Source organism: Sinohyriopsis cumingii, chromosome 11 (genome assembly GCF_028554795.1).
Source record: "Sinohyriopsis cumingii isolate HCF-2022 chromosome 11, ASM2855479v2, whole genome shotgun sequence".
Taxonomy (NCBI): Eukaryota; Metazoa; Mollusca; class Bivalvia; order Unionida; family Unionidae; genus Sinohyriopsis; species Sinohyriopsis cumingii.
The window spans coordinates 23,165,482-23,188,934 of NC_142971.1; the positions used below are offsets into that span (position 1 = coordinate 23,165,482).

Sequence of the window (23,453 nt, forward strand, 5' to 3'; positions counted from 1 at the left end):
CAGGACTTGCCCAGTGTGATTTCAAATTTGGTATTGTACAGGTTAAGAATCCTTGTACAAAATATAAAGTCATTCTTGGTGAAAATACCAGTATCATCGACCAGTACAAAGATTACAAGTTTGCGGTTGGAGAAAAAAAATCTAACGTAAACTGATCTTGAATTTTCAGGATATGGTCAAATATGCACTTCGGAGTGAACAGTTTTCGAATCTTGCAAAGTTGATAGATGTTAGTGGAACTTTCCATGCATCCAGTGTAGACTGTGAGCGTGGCTTAAGTTTAATGAATGCTCTAAAGACGAAGTTAGGGAATCAGTTAGAAGAAGTTCATCTAGACATGCTGATGCGTATTAAGAGTCATCACCTTGCAGGAGACTTGATAGTCCTGGACAGAGTTTATTCGGAATGGGAAAATGCCAAGGATGTCAGAGAGAAACTATAAAGGTTAGGCCCAAATTATAATTCTGCATTTTATATATAGACTAATAGAAGAAATGTTTGAAGGATGAAATTTAATAAAACTTTCGAAATAGTTTCTCATGTTTTGGTAATAAAATATACTTTTATATTTATAATAATTCTTAGTTATCTTTCCGACAAATGCTATAAATTTAATTGGATAGTAAGTCTAAGACGTTTGACTGATGAATGCACACTGCAAATTTTTTTTAATTCTGCTTCTGCAATGTTGCACATAAGAACTTTTCTCCTCACACGGCTTCCAAAACATTAGAGGGAACGTTGCTTACCATAAGGTAATTTATTTTGGTCTATTTCTGTGTTTTTTTTCTGATGATGGATTAGTCTACTGCCTGTCCATACACAAACCCCCAAACACAAACCCCCACACACAAACCCTCAAACACAAACCCCCAAACACAAACCCCCACACACAAACCCCCAAACACAAACCCCCAAACACACAGGGTTTGTGGTGACTTACCATAAGATTTTTTGGTCTATTCCTGTGGTTTCACTGGTGTTCGATTAGTCTGCTGTCTTACAAGCCAAAGAAGAGAGAGAGAGAGAGAGAGAGAGAGAGAGTTCGTTCAAACATAACCTTTGGTAACCTCTGTAGATTTTGTGGAATCTAGGAATTTAATATTTTGAAGTCACTCAAACCTTTAAAATAATTATCTATGATTATGCATCCTAATCCTCCATATACAAAATTAGTTTGAGTACAAGTTTTGACCCCACGAATGCGTTTACAAAAACATTTAACTGCATCCAATCAAACACATTGATAATTTATAATTAGGAATTGGTGAAATTAGTATGCTAAATAGTACATTTGACTTCTGTCTGCTCGTTTTCAATTTTGTGTATATATTCATACACAACTAATGTCATGGAAGTTTGTGCAGTTAAATAGGCTGAGGAAGCGTGAAAGAAACCCTGTTGTTTAAACATTTCCATAGAACACAGATTTATTAGCAATTTCTAACTCAAATCCTTTAAGAAAGAACACATTATCATCCCCTAATCCTCACTCCATTACTGAGAACCATCATGTAGGTTTTGCTTCTATTAACTACAAGGAGTTACTTGTAACAATATGTACATAGAACATTAGGTTCATGTACAGACAATTGAGTCATAAAAAACTGGACCATCTGTGTTTAAAACCATTAACAGCTGAAGTATACCTATGTTAATGCATCTAAAACCACTGTTCATAAATCCCTCTTCAGTGCCTTTCAGAAACATAGAAAATGAAAGAGTGACAGTCGCTCTCCTTGACTTACGCCAGTTACACATACGCATTCATTCGACAAAGCATTGTTGAATCTGAATCTGCTTTGACATTTTCAAAGCACAAAACACGCTTTTACGTGTAATTAATATAATAAGTTATCATTCAATGAAATGTGTGATGTTATCTATTGGTGACATGCAGTGCCTTTTGTCAGCCTAAACGTGCAAAAGTACTTCAAGATGTTCCGCCCGTTCCATGAGTTTATTGTCTACTTTATCGAAGTCTCAAGGAGGTTAAAAAAGAATGAGGAGAATAGCATTTCTGCCGGGTATTTCTGATTTGTTTTCAAATTTAGTTGAGAGTCCTTATAAATTCAACATTGTTATGTATATTTAATATAATTGTTTGTCTGCTAGTTTTAATTTTATTATTCCATTACATGATATTGTAATGTAGCATTGTTTATTGGATTGGACATTGTCCAGAATTGAAACATCGTATTTAGTTTCTGACCTTGTTCCAAAATCAGTGACAATTTTGATAAACATTTTATAAAATAAATTTGTATTATCTTTCTCAGAGTAAGAATCTGTAAAGTGAGTCAAGGTCATATCTGGATTACTTGTCATTAAGCATGTGTCAGTTGGTTAACAAACTTCTATTTTGCTAGAAAGATGAACTTTTGACCCCATCCAGGAATCTGTTTTGCGTCTTAATTAGGTGCAAGTCTGATGTTCTGATAAAAGTTCTATCAGCCGTGCTTTAACACATGACACGTTAAGTTGTATTATGTTGTGACAAAAGTGATCTGATAATTCTTGGACAAAGACATTTACTGGAAAATATACGGAATTCAAACACTGGAATAATATTTTCTGTGATTCAACAAGAGATTGTTGACACATCAGTACAGCGCTGGCTATTACAGACGTCATCGCCTTCAATCTTGAATTTCAACGGGATTCACTTAGAAATTTTCATTGATAGGACTTGTGTTTTGATTCTTGAATTACAATTTGGATTTAATTCGCAATGCCGTAAGTTCTTTTTCTCATTTTTCACTTTCTATTCTATGGAAATAAATTATTTGTTAAATTTTACAAAGCTTGCTGTCTTCACTCTTTGCTGTTACTTATTTTAAGAGCATATACTCGTAACAATATAATGATTCATACTACGGTTTTCTCCAAATCTTTCTTACTGTAACTGCCTTGATGACTGGCGTCATTCTGTTCCTCGCAACTATGGTGGAAAACATTTACGGTGTTCTGTCTCCCATAGTGATTATTTGGAATATCCTGTTCAGGAACTCTATGTGAAGATATATGCATATTTCATGTATGTGTTTTCTTCTGTCCAAAGTTTGATCGAATAGGATGATTATTTTGGCCGTTGTGAGAACTATGTCTTTTCGCATTTTTTCCGCAGATATACTGAATATTTTATCTATGATCCATCACTTTTCTCGCAGCTGAGGAGTTGTTATTGCTGCCATAATCTACTTAACTCTTTGAGACTTAGAGGAAGTAGGTAATAAGAATCTATATTAAGACGAACAGTTATTTCTTTTCATTATCCATCTCCTGGTTTGGTCCAAATTTTTGGTCAATATTTAGATCTAACATAGCGAAAATGTCAGCATCACCTCTCAGAACGTAACCCGTGGTGACTCAGTCAAGCCCTTTGATGAGCGAACCAGGTGATGATCATGATCATCAGTGCAGTCATCAACCCATAGTGATGACTGCAAAGCACTGACTCTTGACCAGAATGAAAATCATTCCCGAGAGACCGGTATCATTTATTCGTCACTCTGGTCACGTCTTGGAACATGCAGTATTCCAGTCTTCCATTAACAAACAGATTAACTGGGTATCTAATAGAATTAAGTTTACAGCTCGGCTAGGCTACCTTTAACATTAGACATAATATGTTTATGGATTCGACGATCTCCTTAGGATAGTCCTTATGAATTTATACTGATTTGTCAAGAAGACTCTTAACATGATTCAAGATTAATTCGGTGTCCGGTAATACATACACTCAGCAATTATTGGTAAAGTATGGATGATGGGAACCTAACCACTTCATTTGTTCCTTCTACCGACACTAGGCTCATACAGATTTGATCAGGGCCAGGGTCAGCTCAGATTTAGATTCAAAGTCAGGTTGGAAGCACAGTTATTCATGTTAGTCTCGTATATTACAATTTCCATTCTTTGTTTCTTGTATTCTCCCTGAATAAAAGATTCCATCTCCTACTTCTCTCTGCTAGATTGTTTTTGATTTAATCATTGAACTTAACCTTCTTGCGGAGAATTACGCTCTGTGTACGAAACTCACAATGTGATCCTTGATTTGCATGTACCCCATGACAATGTCGGACAACTCAGTCGAGTTACTACATTGAAAGGATAGAATTTAAACGAATTTAAATCGTCAGTATTACTATGTCTTGATACAGAAGAAGTACTGATCCCTTCTGTATTAAGTCGCGTTCTTTTCAGCAATGTTTGGAGATCTAATGATCATTGTACATGTATCGCAAAGAATTAGAACTGAAAAGTGAAAATATAAAACGCCATGGAAAGCATTGAGTATTTGCTAACATAATTCATTGATTGAAAAATACTTTAATATCATCACAAACTTGGTGATCAATTCACTTCAAACTTTTTATCAGCGGAATTATTTACTACCTATTAATTACGAATATTATTGCATTTTGTATAATGCTAAAATGATAATTATATTTATATAGTATCCAAGCCATTTACCCCCAATATTATCTTTAAATTGTTTTATCCATTGTAAATTTCCTGATCTTTACCAATAACGATATATACCAACCCGAGATGGCACCGAAACGGACCAATTGTCTATTTTGCCACTCCGGAACATTTGGAGCTGGGCTGTTTGCAGGCTCTTCAGAGTGAAGTCCAAATTGCTTGCGGCTGTTGGATAGCTGGAGCTAGTCCACACGTCAAGCGGGCTCACCTTCGCCTCCGCTTTCACCCAGAGTAGCGTTGTCCAGTCTACAATGTAAATAAGCATACTAGTTTTATAATAACTTGATTTAAACATCTGATCGATTAGTCATCCAGAATGACTGCATTAGTGAAGTGAATGGGTTGAGTTAAATTAGTGCCATTGGTATGAGCTGACGTTAACTGAGATTAAAAGGCATTGGAAACTCGGTGTAGCTTTAATTTCTGGAGAAAGTTATACGTGCCTGCAACTTGAAGCGATTCAGCGACGTAAGAATCTGGCGGCGTCAACTCTTATATTTCATAGTTAGAGAAAGCAAAGAATCTCGTTGCTGTGAGCGCCCCCTGTACTGCAGGGATAGATGTGTCATGTGATTGGCAGATCAGAAAGAGCTATAAGATTTTCCTGAAACTTCGGAAAGATTACACATATACACATACCAAATATTTAAATATACATGCTGAAACATTTATAGTTACATAAATAAAACATGACTTAATAATTGAGATGCCAGTATTAAACCAATCTATACTGTAATTCTGGAGGTATTATTTGACCAAAACGAAACCACTGACATAAACAAGGGCAGTAACAGTTCAAACAACCCCTCGGAAGATGGTTGAGTCGGTCATTGTATCTTGTAACCGGCTAGATTTTGCAGTAACATGAAGCTGTGAAAACTGTTTCTCACACCGTTAGACTCAGTCTTAAATTTTTTTACGAAGCGTGGCTAACTGTTACTGCCTTTGTTTATGTCACTGTTTACCAATGGCTATTTAAGTGTGCTTGGTAGGTGAAATATTAATAACTGAGTGCCTAATGGTTCTAAATTATTAACTTCCTCTTTTGATATTCTTTTATTCAGAGCTTTTTCTTCCATATAATGTAATCACTGACTGAAAACTGTCACCTATTGGCTGTATATCACCTTTAATACAAATATAGTCGCACTTGTGATTTCTTCCACACCTGTACCAACGATGGCTGCTGCAGCGATTCTGCAAATAGATTCTTCAGCCACACACAGGTATTTGTATGTTATGAACAATGCGATTCTTATCACGATTAAATTTTGCAGCTGTTGCTCCACTTCGATTATTTTTTCACGTCTATAACATTGAGGACATGCTATAATTCTTCTATTATTAATGTGATCGCGTAGCATAATTGATTGACAGGTAGACCTTAATCAGACTCTTTTTTATTGGTACTACTGCCATACAATTATATAAAATCTCTGTCTTAGAAAGATATATGCGTTCTTGGGGCCTAGCGAAACGTTTATATAAAAACAAACAAAATAACGTCACTGAATAATATCTGAAACGATCGTTCTTGTATTATCTCAAGGACAAGTGCATCACTGTTGAATAACAGTCGAGATTTTACTCTTCTTAGTGAAGTTAGTGTTGGTTGTATATATTAGCGGTGAATTTCACTTTCACGTTGTTCTAGAAACAATCCCTGAGTGTTTTAATTCCAAGATCTCATCGAGTTTGTGTTTGCACAACAAGGTGGTTCCAACTAGTTATTTCTATTTGGCCCTTAGCAAAATTATATTCGAGTGTATGCTTGGGTCTGTTGACACCGTTTTGAAGCAAATATTCATCGACAAGTGGAACAAAACTGCTTTCCATGTTAGCATCACTGGTCATTCGGTCGACACCCTCTCAGCGAATTACGCATCTCATCACCGAGGTCAGAATCCATTACTTATATATAATAATAAATCTTATCTTAAACGCAAACTGCAAAAACGTTTAAGTACCCGACCTGGTACATGTTGAATCTTTCGAACTGAATTTAGTCGCCAGTGTCTAATGATCGCGATATTGCATACGTAAAAGATACTGAGACATTGTCGGCGAAGCACGCCATATTGTAAAACTATTACCATGGTCAGTATTTATAAACATTCTCAGTAAAGATTTTGATAGAGTAAGAATAGAAAAGCTTAGTTATATAATGTTACAAAAATATGTTCTTGTTGGTAAACTTCTATCATGGCTTGAAATCTACTTGACAAACGTTTGCGGCAGCGTTTTCTATTGTAATTTAGTATCAACAGAATGTCATCTAACTGTTGGGATTCCCCAAGGTTCAGTGCTAGACCTGTTACTGTTTCTTATTTTTATGAGCGATATAGCGGATCAATTTGAACTCGCTTGTGAGGTTACTTGCTGAGGATACTTCTATTGGGACTTGTTCAAAAGATACTTAACAAGTTCAGAGGATTATAAACAATGATCTTGTAAAATGTAACCAATGGGCAAACGACGAATTTGTTACAGGTACTTTGAATACATCGAAAGCAAACATGTTATTAATTACAAACGGACAGCTGAGTTTTCCATTCTGAAGTTCTTTTCAGACAATACGAATCTGCTTCCTTATTAAAATCGTAAACACCCTGGACTAACATTAACTTCTGATACCAAATGGACTCCTCATATGACGAGTCCATTTGATATAAGTCATTTGGTACAAAAAAATTATATATATATATATATATATATATATATATATATATATATATATATATATATATATATATATATATATATATATATATGATAGTATGATTATTACAAACGCACATAAATATTTATCTGTGTAATGCGGAACTAAAGACTATTTTTACAGAATAACTTCTGAAAATCGGTCAATAATTCATGTGGAAGCTGAATGAATCGTTACAGATCTACCCATATATTGTTGCAGAGAGTCTCTTTATGCGGAAACTGGATGGAAGATTCTTCAACGATGAAAGAAATGATCATACAAACTGTATTTCATGGTAAATAAACAAATACCTAACGATTAAAGCGACCGTCTTCTGTATAGGAGATACGAGGCATCTAACAACCGTACTCTCAAAACATCATACCAATCCCTACGATAATTCAGGATTTTCATACGTCTTTTTTTCATCTACGAATTATCTTTATGCGGAAACTGGATGGAAGATTCTTCAACGATGAAAGAAATGATCATGCAAACTGTATTTCATGGTAAATAAACAAATACCTAACGATTAAAGCGACCGTCTTCTGTATAGGAGATACGAGGCATCTAACAACCGTACTCTCAAAACATCATACCAATCCCTACGATAATTCAGGATTTTCATACGTCTTTTTTTCATCTACGAATTATCTTTGGAACTCTTTACCTGAAGATATTCAGAATTCTCCTAAACTTTCTAATCTAAAAAAACGTTTACCCACTGCAAGGGCTACCGCCGTCTTACTATATTAGCAAACGTTACGCTCACAGACACTACTCTTAGATACATTTATAGCGCCCCTCATATCCGACCTTTCCAGAGTGAAGTAGTTTACCCTTTGATGTGTGCATATGGTTATCATACCGAAGAGGTTGAACACTATTTATTTTCTATTGCCACTTATTCGTTACTCAAAGATCCGAGTTCCTATTGCTATATCTTTCAGCATGCTCCTTGTATACCTCTAGATTTAATACTGAAACATGATGTAAAGATGCAAACTCCGTGATATTCCTAAAATGTTCAGAAATATATCCAAGAAACTATGCTTTTTAAAATTGTAATCATGTTCTAAGCAATGAATCCATAAAATGAATGTAATGGGCAATAATGACTGCAACCACAACAATATCTTTCTCCCTTCATTTCTCTCTCTCCCTTACCTCTATCCGTGTCTATCTCTCTCTTCTCTCTGTCTCTCTCACTAATTTTCTTATTTACTTAATTATATATGTAGATATGTCTTTCAAAATATGTATTTGTTTTGTTAAAGATATGCTAGAAGATTTTGTACAACAAAATGTACGACAGTTGTGTCGAATATCAGCCACCGTAATAACTTGATTGGAAATTTGGATAATTGCTAACGATGTACCTAAACTCAACGGTGTGTACTGTGTATAAACGGTATAAACATGTCTTCATAGTGACTTTCAAGTAAAGCAAATATTGTAATCGATCAGTTCTATTTTTACGCCACTAATATTGCAGTCTGTATCAAAATGTGATACCATCTTTGGTTGTATAAATCACATTTCTCATTCTTCAAAACCATGAAAATACTTCTCTCAAAAACGTAATCGATCGGAGATTCAGCCAATTAATGAATCAATTATGCATGACTCAAGCAATAACGATACATGCATTTGTATGTCTGTATTTCTGTCTGTCTCTTACCCTCTGTTTCTCTGCATGTATAAATATATATGCATAAATGTCTCTATGCCTGTACGTATTTCGTAAGCATTTATGCAAGTATGTGTGTATTCATGCATGCATGTATATCCGTACTTTTTGTATCTATGTCTGTGTGTATTCATGCAGATGTATAAATTGTATGCATACATTCATCCATCATATGCCAGACAATCTATTTACCTATCGATCTATTTGTCTTCCTGTTTCTCTGTGTGTATGTTTAAATTTGCCTGCTGATTAACAAAAGGCTTTTCAAGCGTTGGTATAAAGCAATTTGATATACCAATATTGTTCGTATATCGAATTATGATCCTACCATGGTACATTGATACGCATATATAAACATTGTTTGGATAGTAGGCAATCGATTCAAGCAATGATGAATGTCATCTGATTAATTAAGGACGTTAGAAAATAACGACAAAACAATAAAAATATTAATAATACCCGTTTTCGGAATGAATTAGAGATGGTACACATTTTCATCGAAATCCTTTCTGCTTTCCCTTTTCTCCTCTATCACAATAATCCATATAGGATAAAATTACGCGCACAGAGAGAGAAAGAGAGAGAGAGAGAGCATGTTGACATTTTATGATGAAAACAGCTCGTCTATTCAAAAGATTGGCACAATATCAAATATGACGATTGTAAATAACATCCTTTTCTGAGTTGTGAAAATGAGTTTACATCAAGCTCCTCACAAATAAATGTTAATTGTTTGATGTGCACAAAATCAATTTGGATTCAAATATTTAACCTGCCTCAAGATATGACATTGTAAATGCATCATGTCCAATCAAAGAACCAAAAACTATCGAAGCAATGAAACAATGTTAGCTGGGTTTCATTTTTACCGATAATTCAATGTATCAGAAATATAAAAGGTCAATATTACATGCGTAGGTATAGAATTCAGGTCTGAATTTGAAATGTATATTTTTTTTCTCTCGAATGGATTAATTTAGAGAGGTGGTAGTTTTGTTTCAAGGCATTTCATTCGAGTCCCAAAACAACAGATATCACCAGACAAAGAAAAGGTACATGACATAACAATACTTTTAAAATGTCCAATAACAAAATTTTCTAAACATTTAGGATCTTCCATTTCGCATCAAGCTTGTTCATTTTAATGAGCTGTATTCCTTTGTACCAAAAGTATATTTTCAAAATAAACTGTTGTCTACCTTCTGTATGTCTTCATTAAAGATTTGAATATAAAATGGCTTTCCTGTCAATGAATTTTCTGCTATAAAGGTAATGAAAGCTTTTTGAATACTGCCAACTACGGAGATTCACTGCAGTTGAAATAATATGGATTATTTGAAAATTTGAACAAACGTCGAGTCCATTCTGCTCTCAGTGAAAAGATCTACACAAATATTAAGTAATTCACTTTTGTTTGCTTAGCTCTTTCAATATGAATATTATACGCATTTCCCTGTTTGGAACAATAGGTATTCGTCGGTGAAAGATATTGACAGAAACCGTAGGTGAGAGAGAAGGAAAACGTCATGTATTCCCCGTTAAAGGACATTTATCGCAATTATGAATAAATCGATTATACATTTTTGTTAGAAAATGAAACAGAAATATGACAGTTGTAAAAATTTGTCCTTAAAATAATCACGTGATTAGTGTGTGTGTGTGTGTGTGTGTGTGTGTGTGTATGTGATTTGGATATTTAACGTAGCTTTAAAAAAAACATTAAGTCATATCGCTACGATGTCTGCATCGTGGCAGTTTATAGTGATGCCTAGCACTGGGACATCATGTCGCAGACATGTAGCATAATGCCCCACTCAGTCACATTATCCTGACATCAGGCCGACCAGTCCTAACACTAACCTCTTAATGCTGAGCGCCTAGCAATCCAGCTGTTAGTACCATTTTTGTAAGTCTTTGGTATGACTCGGCCGGGGATCGAACCCACGACCTTCCGCATCCGAGGCAGACGCCCTAACCACAAGGCCACAGGAGCGGTCCAATCACGTGAAGAATGAGTCTAGTAAAATAAGTATTTCTCTTATGTGACGCGTGTTTTAAAACCTTCCAAAAAGCATGAAGTGAGCACGTGACCGCATAAGATAATGACGTAACGAAAAATTAACATGATATGAATAATAATAATAATAATAATAATGAATAATAATAATGAAGACTTTGTATAGCGCCTAATCTTTAGAAGCTCTAAGCGCTTTACAACATTAGACAACACCTGTTAAAAAGCATATAATGATATGATTACAAAAACAAACACCATAAAATTAGAAAACATTAAAAAAACATGCTGAGAATATTTAAGGTAGGAAACATTATTAGGTCTTTTAGTTTGTTCTTGCAGTCGAAATAAGTGAGTTTTGAGAGCTCTCTTGAATGTGATCACCGTGTCTTTGTGTCTAAGTTCAGTGGGCAATTCATTCCACGTTGCTGGGCCCTGGTATGCAAAAGAACGCTGTCCATATGACTTTGCTTTCATAGTGGGAATAATGAGTATACGACGGTCAGAAGATGAGCGTACGTATCTTGCTGGTGTGTACACATGGGTGAGGTCGGATAGGTATGTTGGACTAGAGTCCGACAGTGAAACGTAGCACAGAGAACAAATTTTGTGTTTAATTCTGGATCGAATGGATAGCCAGTGTAGGGTACAGAGCAGCGGGTAGGTGTGCTCTGATCGTGGTACTCTAAGTATGATCTGAGCAGCTGTTTTTTGAACTTTTTGAAGTTTCTGGAGCAGATATTGAGACGAACCAGACAGAACTGAGTTACAATAGTCCAGTCTTGAAAGTACTAATGTACACACAAGTGTTTTAGTGGCATCAACTGAAAGATATTGCGAACTGAGCTATGTGTCTCAGCTCAAGATATGCAGCCTTGCATATGTTGATGACATGTTGGTGCAATGTGAGAGTACTGTCCAGATTAACACCTAGGTTTCGTACTGATTGTGTGAATTTAATATTGGTGTTGCTGATGTTTATTGTTTTAGGTAAAGGATGTGAATGAGAAAGTCTTTGTGTTGTGATCAGAATGGCCTCAGTTTTATCATCATTCATCTGCAGCTTGTTACCTGTCATCCATGATTTCACATCCGAAATGCATCTCTCTACACCTTGGATGGTAGTATCAACTTCAGTTGGGTGGCTAGATTTGTATATTTGTGTGTCATCAGCGTACAATTGGTGAGACACTGGATGATGATCTATGACACTAGAGAGCGAATGAGTGTACAGAATGAAGAGAACAGGTCCAAGAACAGACCCCTGTGGAACACCACAACATAGATTAACTGGGCTGAAGTGTATTCCATTTGCAGATACAATTTGTGTCCTGTTGACCAAGTAGGACTTGAACCACAGTAAGTCTGTATGATGTATGCCAAATACATGCTGGAGACGGTGAAGTAACATATCATGGTCTATTATGTCAAATGCTGCAGACAAATCAAGAAGGGTGAAGAATGCAATCTTTCCACTATCCAAAGCAGAGAGAATGTCATTAACTACTTTTAGAAGAATAGTTTCAGTACTGTGGCAAGGGCGATATTCAGACTGTACATTGCTAAAAAGACTGTTTGAATTCAGATGAGATACAAGCTGGGATAGAACAACCTTTTCTAAGATTTTTTTATATGAATGGGAGATTAGAAACTGGGCGGTAGTTCTTTAAATCGTTATTGTCAAGTGTTGGTTTCTTCAGCAGAGGCTTTACAATGGCAGTTTTGAAAAATGATGGAAATTCCCCGGATGAGAGAGAGAGCTATTAATAACATCAGTTAGTGAAGGCAAAACTGGATCTAAGCACTCAAGCAGCAGTGATGTTGGAATTGTATCAAGTTCACATGACTTTGGTGCACTCTTCATCAGGATTGTACGTACGAAATCCATAGAGACAGGTTCAAATGTTGCTAATGGTTGCCGCTCAAATGCTGTATCCCAACTGTTTGGTGACGACGAGTCAATTGAAATTGTGGTGTCAAGCTTATCTCTAATGGTTTGTACTTTGTCAAGGAAGAAATTTGCAAACATGTCGGGAAGGTCGACTGGAGAGAAGGTAGTTGGAAGTGGTGTTGATTTGTTCCTTGACATTAGCTTGTTAGTAATCTCGAAGAGCTCTTTGCAACTGGAACTTTTCATGATCTTAGTAGTGTAGTGGGCTGATTTCGCTGCATGGACTATATTTGTGATATTCTTCTTAGAGGCTTCATAGATTTGCTTATGAATAGTGAGTCTAGTGGAAAGCCAGAGCCTCTCAGCTTTACGGCGGTCTCTTTTAGCAGCGCGAAGCTGGTCCCTAACACTGCTATACCATGGAGAACACTTTTGAATTGATACTCTGCACTTGGTAGCTGGGACATGTTTGTCAAGCAAAGAACGCATGCAGTTATCGAGTTGTTCTGCGGTAGGAGGTAAGCAAGTTGTTAAGTTAGCTTGGATGTCGTGCATTAGTTTGGTTCTATTTATCATACGGAGGTTTCTCTTAGTAGCAGATAAAGGTGGAGGGTATATAATGCAGAGGTGATTTGATGCAAGGTCATGGGATACCAGGGAGGACCGTAGAATGTTATCATCAGGTCTATGAAGAATCCAGTCTAACATGTGCCCGTGTTTATGGGTTGGTTGGTTAACTGACTGTTTCAGATTGAAAACATTAATGAAATCTATGAGTTTTGATGTATTTGGGCTTCCGGGACAGTCAAAAGTGAAAGCTGAAATCTCCAAGAATAAACAGGTTGCCACCTATCGAATTTCCATAGTCCAGGAGATTCGGAAACTGCTCCAAAGAGAGAGAGAGAGAGAGAGAGAGAGAGAGAGAGAGAGTCAGCCAGCTTGCTTTTTCTACTAGGAGGAGGGCAGTATAGGCAGAAAAAATGGACTGACCTTTGCTCCAGTGTGAGTGTGGTTTGGACTAGTTCAAGCGATGTGTGGTCGAAACTGAATGTTGTGGTGTGGTTAAGACGTTTTATCATGGTGTTCTTTGTGATGACAGCAATTCCACCTCTGCGAGAATTACGGGGGAACGACTCGATGGAGTAACCAGTGGGTGTTAGATCCGCACACTTGGGCTCATCGCCTGATGTTTTTAGCCATATTTATGTTCAGGAAAAATAGGTCAATATTCTGGTCGTTGATAAAATTAACTATTTCTGCGCGCTTTTCCGGTGGTCCTACTGACTGGGCATTGAATAATGCAATACGCAGAGGTATCTCCTGGATAGTTGACACAAAGGTTGACGAATTAATAGGGATTTGAATTAGATTATCTAAATTAACGGTCGATTTTTTTATTAAATTGTTGAGCCGAAATAAGGGAGATAACTGAAAATTCTTCTTCCTGTTCTACGCCGGCCAGCTTTGAAACAACGTTTCTTTTTTCGCTTCTGTTTATATTTAGGTAATGATGAATGTAGTCCCAGTTCGTTTAGTCTAGAGCACAGTGTAGTGTGGAGAGCCAAAGAGTGATTATTTAAAGCAATTAATGAGGGTCCATCGTAGCATAAACGGGTTGACTGGCGAGTATCACGTTGTGGCGGTTTGTTCAGAAACAGTGGAGCAAGACAGCTGAGAAAAAGTCAAATTGCTCTCATTTCCGAAACAAGGAGATGAAAAAAAAAACATACGAATATAACAGCCAATACATAATGAACACAATAACATAGATGAAAACAGGCAACAAGCACAAATATCATGAAAACGGCAATAAAAAACGGAACAGCCGCTTCAAGCCGGTTAAGCGATAGCGGCCATCTTGATTTATTTTGGAAGGTCTAAATCCCTCTTCAAAATATAGTTATTACACACACACACACACACACACACACACACACACACTATATAAGTAGCATGTACGATGTATCAGTGATATACCACGAGATGTATACATTTTTCATTAAAAGGAAACGAGGCTTGCCAAGTTTCTTTTTAATGAAAAATTTGTACAACGAGTGGTATATCACTGATACAGCGTGCATACTATACATATATTTTCCATTTGAACGGAGTTAGATTGCCGAGAGTCAACTGCGTATTGACTGGGTGAATGCACTCTCATACCTGCCGAGTGAGTCCGCTACAAAATGTCGTTCTGTCTTTTTGCGCCTATCAACAATCACCTTTTCATATTCATAGTTTTATTGTTTTCATTTTTGAGTTTCTATTTTTATTCACATTTGATTTATACATGAAAGATGGTTTTAATGAAGAAAGTAGAGCACAGACACCTATATTCTTGAATACTGAACGGGGATTATTATTACTTTTTATCGTTATTTTCATACGTCACTAATGATTAATGAGTGGAAATTCATCATTGATCTACAGGAATATACCCAACAGCACACAGTTCCAAGAATGTTTGTGTATTACTACGCCATGGGCGGATGAAAATTTGATCAAATTGCTTTATATCAACACTTTAAAAGCCATGTTATTTTCAAAGAGAGAGAGAGAGCTATAACAAATTATCTAAATTCGTTTTCAATACTTTATGACAGAAATTTTGCTCCCCTCCTCCTGTACCCCGTCCACAATGAGAGGATGTTCCAAATAATGACAGTCATTGAAGAGGACCAATTTATGGTGATACCTTTAAGCATGGTTTTGTCGTTATATGGTAACACTCTGCAGAAAATATCAAGAATGAATGTAAAACTCTGTATTATTAGAGCCAACATTTGGTGGAAGGTAGTACTGAAGGTTGAAGGCTCTGTCTACATTCAGAAGACTTTTATTTTCAGTATTTCCATGCGGATTTGTATTTATAGTTATGCGAGAATACCGTAATTCATGCTGTACGTCCTAGATTATATCATGCAAAGTCTGAATGCTTTTATACACGCTACATTCAAGTGGTTAGAACAACTAGTGCCCTGATAGTTTGTTACTAAGTTCTGGCGTTCGGTTTGCCGAAATCAGCTCCATTGATCATGCAACTATCGTTTGTTATATCCACGATTTGATCAATCTTTTCATCTCTTATGAACTTTACATTTTTTAAAATTATTAAATATTTTGAAAACTTTAAATTCAGAATCACAATTACACAAGAGATAAAACAAATATACAAATTTAAACTTGTTTAAAATAGTGTGCAAATTTCGTTCATGAATAGTATTGTCGTGAATTATGTGTCCTTGCGAAACTAGCGAAAATTCAAGATTTTGTTTTACTTCTTGATTAAGTTACTTTGCCTCTGAAATCAGATCATCGATTTTTATAGGGTAGCATGGTTAGAATTGGGGTTTAAACTTTTGCTACTACATTTTAAAACTGGGATATTGGATCTGTTAATATTTCACCTTATTCCAAATCAATTACATATATACACACGCACACATAAATTATAAGAAGAAACAAAACCTGTCATCGTGGAATATAAATCGTTTCAAATACACTCCCACGATTTGCATTCTTCCTCCATACTGTGTACAATTTAATTCATTTAAAACCATGTCAAAATTGTAGGAAAGAATTAAAACTACACGTGCAAAAACATATGTTTCATGAAATTTATTTTATTCAAAAACTGCGTTCAAATGAATTTTTTAAATTCGTGTATTTATTTTTAAAAATAGAAATGGAAAACTTGTTGCAATTTAGGAATACAATTTTTGCAAACAAAATTGGCACAGTTTCGCATTAAGGTTTTATTAAGCAAATTCATTCAAATATTATATTGGTGAAATCTTCATAATTTCAGAAAAGAAATCCCAGATGGTAACACGAATTTGTTAAATCCCTCTTACAGTGGCATCTTTCTTTTTCTTTCTCTCCTATAGCTCGCTGTTACACAAATTAAACAGTCATTTGAACCGTAATATTCGAGATGGACTTTGCGTGCCGAGTGTTATGCGTCATGTACACAATATCGATATTCAAGTTGACTAACTGATCATCGGATATCTAGACTATACAAATCATTAGCTCATTTCCGTATGAAAATTGAGGTATAACACCAGCATGAAATAGTGTCAATATTCTCAAGTTACATGGCATTCGAATGTTTGACAGCAATGATGAGCAATCAATTATTATTGCATTCATTTTTGTTTTTAAATCTTTCGAGAATTAGCACTGTTCAGATTTTAAAACGTCTATCACGGCAATTAACATTTCTTGTTCATTTATCACACCCACTCTTACAAGCTTTGGTTGATTTAACTATGTTGATGGTTGAAGATTTTTGTTTTGCGCCAAAAATGATTTTTTTTGGGCGGTCTTTTTGTACTTTTGGTTTGTAGCACGTGTAAGTATACCCATCACACGGTAGCTTCATAAAGAGATATGAGGCAATGCACAGTTGAAAAAGGCGTAGAGAGATTATGGCCGTACGGATATTATGTTCAATCAAAGTCCTACAAGTTAAAGTTTAACAGTCCATTTAATTATGTAAACTCATCCTGTTCTCCTGCTTCTCTCTCTCTCTTTCTCTCTCTCTCTCTCTCAATTTCTCCTGAGAAGATTTAGAGATTTGGTATGTGCCACGTCAGCACAATCCTGGCTATATAGTGCAGATTAATACTTAAATTCTAAAATATCATGACCAGATACATGATGGAGATAAATCTTTCCAAATAAACGTGAACATCTAGTCATACCATATAAAAAAGTAAAGATGTTAAAATTGTTTACAAGGTATATAGAAAGTGAAGATTAATAACATAGTATACTTTATATCTAGGCTTAACCATGTTATACGAAACCGAATTGTTTTAAAAAGTCTCAGACTTTCATAAATGGTACATTGTCAAAAAGAATCTTAGTTGAGTTTACATCAAATTCCTTCTTCACGGTGGAATACATTTGACGAAGATGGGCTTAATTGTCAGCGGGATCTGGCAAGGTATGCCCTCTGATTGAGGTACACCCGTTAGGAGGCATGCCTGGGCCACACAAGTGTGCCATAAAAATGCGAGCACCGCAATGACATCTCTGCGAATTATGCTACTCTCTAATGAGCTTAATGCTTCAAAATTCTTTTAGTTCACATATTTTGAAAAGTTTACAGACTATGCCAATGTAAATATAATATTTCCAGCTACTGTATATGTCGTTGACATAGTTCCTGAAATTTGATATGAATGGCCACTTGATCACAACATACAGCCGAGGCCGATGTAGTGTTCCGCACACACACACACACATACACACACACACACACGCAGCTAGAGAGTTTATTTGTAAATTTGGCAGGTCGGAAGTGCGGCCAGTTGATGCAACTTTGAGGAAAAAAACGCATATTTGCTGATTCATTAGTGATCTTCTACAGAATGCTAAATTTTTTATATTTGCTTGTTGTTTTCTTTTATCACAAAATCTGTATAATAGAACGATAACCATTCCTTGTTCGCGAAGGATAGGGTCAGGCATCGTTCGTCATTATGTCCGCCCGAACGTCACATTTTCTCTTCCATAACCAAACTCACCAACCGTTCGAGATATCTGTAAAAACTTGGTCTGCATATTTATACATATCTCTTTGAAGCTTGGTACAAATATCAGGCTAAAGATATACATTTTGCTATTTGCCATTCCTGTTTCAGCATCTATATTTTAACAAGGACAAAACTCCCAAGCCATAATAAGCGCCCGCACATAGAGGCAAATGGGGGGTGGGGACTTTTAAACATATTTTGGCTTATATCCATAACATTTAATGGCTGGCCACGACACGTTTGCCTCTCCCCCCTCCCCACACACACATACACAATCCAGGAAAAATTTCTCTTGGTGCTTTTGCAAGCCATTCAAGATATCTCTATGAATTTCATTTTATATTTTGAACTAATGGTGTACACGTCCCATTGTACACTTTAAAAGTTTTCATATTCAATATTTTTGAAGTCCATTGATCCATCCATTTATAATTCATTCACTCTTCTAGTTCTGGATAATAATTCTAAAACCAATCAAAACATCTATATTCGTACACTTAATAAAAAATGTGTCCACATTTGCCTTTACCTATTCACGGTTCTTCAGTTTCAGTCATTTTAGTATTATTCCGTTTGTCTGTCAAGCCATTTATATATTATCCCCACTTTAGGGACAGTGGCGTAACTAGGATATTTGGGCCCTTATAAGGGCCCTATACAAAGCTTATCGATGGGTCCCCGCCGAATCTATGGTGTAAAAATAATTTGTGGGCCCCTATGTTTTTTATACTCTTGTTATATGTTAGCTACGACAATGTTTTGGGGTCAAATACCCAAATATTTTAAGATATTTCTCTGGACAACGTTTGATAAGGGCCAATTTTGCCCCCTCCCCCCAGTCAGATTACCATGAAAGTCATATAGATAAAAGAGATCCCTCTCTCTTCCCAAAATATATATTTAATTCTTGTCCAGGGCAGCTTTTAATAAAGGAAATCGAATATAAAAAAGCCAGTGGTTTTATCCTCTGTTGTAGAATCTGTTTTCGTGCATTGCAGACAATCTGGCTAACATGATCATACGAAGCTGCAAAGAGATACATATAAACTTCTGCATTTGTTCCTGTGTGTATCCCACCCACCCCTCATCTCACCGTTATTTTATCAACGTCATTCCTGTCACCTAACCACTTTGAAGTCATAAAAAAGTCTTCTTGCTCTGATGTATAGAAGTTTTTTTTTTAAAATAAACGTTTATATCCATTGTATTAGTTGAAAAAGTTTTGAATTAAATGCAAAATAAATATACAAGCTTGAAAGAAACATTCTCCCAAATTAAACATGAAACCAAGCGTTGAATACAATTCTACCTTGTGTTTAATGTATTTAATGGCATCAAGCAGTTAAGTAACTTATCTTTTTTAAAAGTGCAGCATACACGAGGATGTATACCTACGCAACATACATGTATACATCAAGTTGAAAAATAGAAACAAAACGTATGTATAATAGAGTGAAGATGCAGTATGCTCCAAAAGGATTGCCACATTTTTCTAGCTAAGGTCATTCAAATGGCTTCTCTCTCTGTCGCTGTGTCTTCTGTCTGTCTGTCTCTCACTCATGACAGCACATCCTCTCGTAACAACTACATCAGACATTATGACTTAAAATTGATGCCCAAGTGTCTTATGCGGCAATTTCCATAGACCGTTAAGGTTTGAAAAGCCATATATTTTTTTTTAATTTGAGCAAAGACGTTATGAAAAATGCCCAAAAATGTTTTAAAATTAAATTTACATGAGACACGTGCCATCTCATATGACCCAGTGACCCATAATTTCATTTGTATGGAGATGGTAGAGTGTCAGAATGGTAATCTAAGGGTCGTGGGTGCAATACATTCTCACACCACAACTCTGGCCGGCTGTTTCAGGTGTCGATGGGAAAATTCCACCCACGCACCCCACCCCAACTGTGTAACTACTGTATAACAACCACTTGAAACTGTAGTATTTTCTGAGAAAGATATAATTCGATTTATTTTTAAACTCCTAATTTATATCTTTGGATAGATAACAACTAGTATTATTCAGCAGAAATGTGTAAGAAATGGAAAGAAAGACATTTTTTGAGGTAAAAAGTAGTGTGAACAGAATATTAATCAATTACAAAAGGCAAAATAGACAGAAACTTATTTTTTAAAAGAAAGATTAATGAATAAAAAAGACTGTCCTTGGGTTCGAATAGCTACAGTCCGATAAAGTAGTACTATAAACTGAATCCATTTAACCCTTACACCATCAGTCTCCATAATTATGTTCAAAAGACAGACTGGTTATTTGGTAAATTATTGTGTTTGATAGACAGATTGATTATTTGGTAAATTATTGTGTTTGATAGACAGATTGATTATTTGGTAAATCATTCTGTTTGATAGCCAGATTGATTATGTGGTAAATTATTATGTTTGATAGATTGATTATGTGGTAAATTATTGTGCTTGATAGATTGATTATGTGGTAAATTATTGTGTTTGATAGATTGATTATTTGGTAAATTATTGTGTTTGATAGACAGATTGATTATTTGGTAAATCATTCTGTTTGATAGCCAGATTGATTATGTGGTAAATTATTATGTTTGATAGATTGATTATGTGGTAAATTATTGTGTTTGATAGATTGATTATGTGGTAAATTATTGTGTTTGATAGATTGATTATTTGGTAAATTATTGTGTTTGATAGACAGATTGATTATTTGGTAAATCATTCTGTTTGATAGCCAGATTGATTATGTGGTAAATTATTATGTTTGATAGATTGATTATGTGGTAAATTATTGTGTTTGATAGATTGATTATGTGGTAAATTATTGTGTTTGATAGATTGATTATTTGGTAAATTATTGTGTTTGATAGACAGATTGATTATTTGGTAAATTATTCTGTTTGATAGCCAGATTGATTATGTGGTAAATTATTATGTTTGATAGATTGATTATGTGGTAAATTATTATGTTTGATAGATTGATTATTTGGTAAATTATTGTGTTTGATAAACAGATTGATTATTTGGTAAATCATTATGTTTGATAGCCAGATTGATTATGTGGTAAATTATTATGCTTGATAGATTGATTATTTGGTAAATTATTGTGTTTGATAGCCAGATTGATTATTTGGTAAATTATTGTTTGATAGACAGATTGAGGATTTGGTACATTACTGTATTCGATAGACAGACAGGATTCGGTAAATTATTGTGTTTAATGGACAGATTGACTATTTAGTAGATTATTGTGTTTGATAGACAGATTGATTATTTGGTAAATCATTCTGTTTGATAGCCGGATTGATTATGTGGTAAATTATTATGTTTGATAGATTGATTATTTGGTAAATTATTGTGTTTGATTAACAGATTGATTATTGGGTAAATCATTCTGTTTGATAGCCAGATTGATTATGTGGTAAATTATTGTGTTTGATAGATTGATTATTTGGTAAATTATTGTTTTTGATGAACAGATTGATTATTTGGTAAATTATTGTTTAATAGACAGATTGAGGATTTGGTAGATTATTGTGTTCGATAGACAGACAGGATTCGGTAAATTATTGTGTTTAATGGACATATTGACTATTTAGTAGATTATTGTGTTCGATAGACAGATGGATTTTATTTGGTAAATTATTGTGTTCAATATATAAGTTGATTATTTGGTAAATTATTGTGTTCAATAGACAGAATGATGATTTGGTAAATTATTGTGTTCAATACACAGAACGAGGATTTGGTAAATTATTGTGTCCAATACACAGAATGACGATTTGATAAATTATTGTGTTCAATAGACCGAATGAGGATTTGGTAAAGTATTGTGTTCAATACACAGAATGAGGATTTGGTAAATTATTGTGTTCAAGAGACACATTGATCATTTGGTAAATTATTGTGTTCAATAGACCGAATGAGGATTTGGTAAACTATTGTGTTCAGTAAACAGGATAGAAGGTTTTAGGAATAAACGTAAATGACCTTACGATGTAGAATTCATTGATAAAAATGATAAAGCCATGCTGTCTCTTTCTGGTGAAAAATAACAGCCATATTTGTAAAAGATATTACGGATTTCGAATTATAGTAGGTAGGTTTATAATAAATAGTATATATCCATAGTATATAATTGTTTGTTTTTCCTTTGTTTTGGTTTCCTACACTTGAGACGGGGTTGGTGACATTTTGGCAGAAACAGCAGTAAAATATTTCCAGCCAAACTGTCTGCTAAAGCTGTTTACTATCCTAATTCCAAACGTTCACTCGAAGTCTAAAATTTAAATTTAAATGACGTATGAATGTGGAATCAGCATGCAGAAGATCTCTTTTTTGCTGTCCAAAATCCCACACAAGATAAAATCAATCACAAGATTAATGAAATGTTATGAAACGAACGGCCTTTTGTCATGAAAGCTTTAGTATCTGTCGATGTGCTCGCCAAAGGTTGCTTTCTTTCTATGATGATGTTAAATGCTGATGTAATGATGGTTTGACTTATCGACTATCGTCTATTCATATCCAGGGTAAAAATGTAAACAGAATCAATTAGCTATGCGAATGGTGGGAATAGAGATTGAAAGCGTACACTCTCCTTGATGCTGTTAATATCTTACAAGAAAACGTACTACAAACAAATTTCTCACGTTTGCTGTTTTCAGACTTGTCACAATGCCTCACAAATCTGAAAACCCTGAAAATGCAATTTTTAAAGTTGGTCCTGGGGTCTTTCAGTCTTGAATTGTTTGCTGTATTTAATTTGAATTAGAAACCATTTTCCTTGTATGAACTGAGTTTACCCGATTACAGTGTCTACAGGAAGATGTCTATATGTTTCTATGTACAGTGTCTACAGGAAGATGTCTATATGTTTCTATGTATTAGTGTGTAATGGTACCTCACCATAGTAATAGCTATTCAGTGCAGAAAAATAAAAGTTCTAAAAATACTAAGACGGAGCGATGCACAAAGGCTTTAGGAATATAAACATTTCAAAGGTAAAATGTTGAAAACCTGATAAAGGTATATGCAATGAAAGATAAAAATAAACCAGGCTAACCTCCCCGCCTCCCAACTCATGGTTAAACTTCGGTACACACTCGGCATTACCTCATAAAATCTCGGATGATACA

The 23,453-nt window shown here is 35.1% G+C and overlaps 1 protein-coding gene across 2 annotated transcripts in view; it reads right to left on the reverse strand.

Annotated features, from left to right (window-relative positions):
• The window catches only part of LOC149787770 (uncharacterized), a 96,705-nt gene that overhangs the window by 71,154 nt on the left and 2,098 nt on the right, over positions 1–23,453 (reverse strand). For both annotated transcript variants that reach the window (XM_089975664.1, XM_089975663.1), the window contains exon 2: positions 4,550–4,734. In XM_089975664.1, the coding sequence (XP_089831790.1) occupies positions 4,550–4,734 (185 nt within the window). The remainder of the gene's footprint in view (positions 1–4,549; positions 4,735–23,453) is intronic.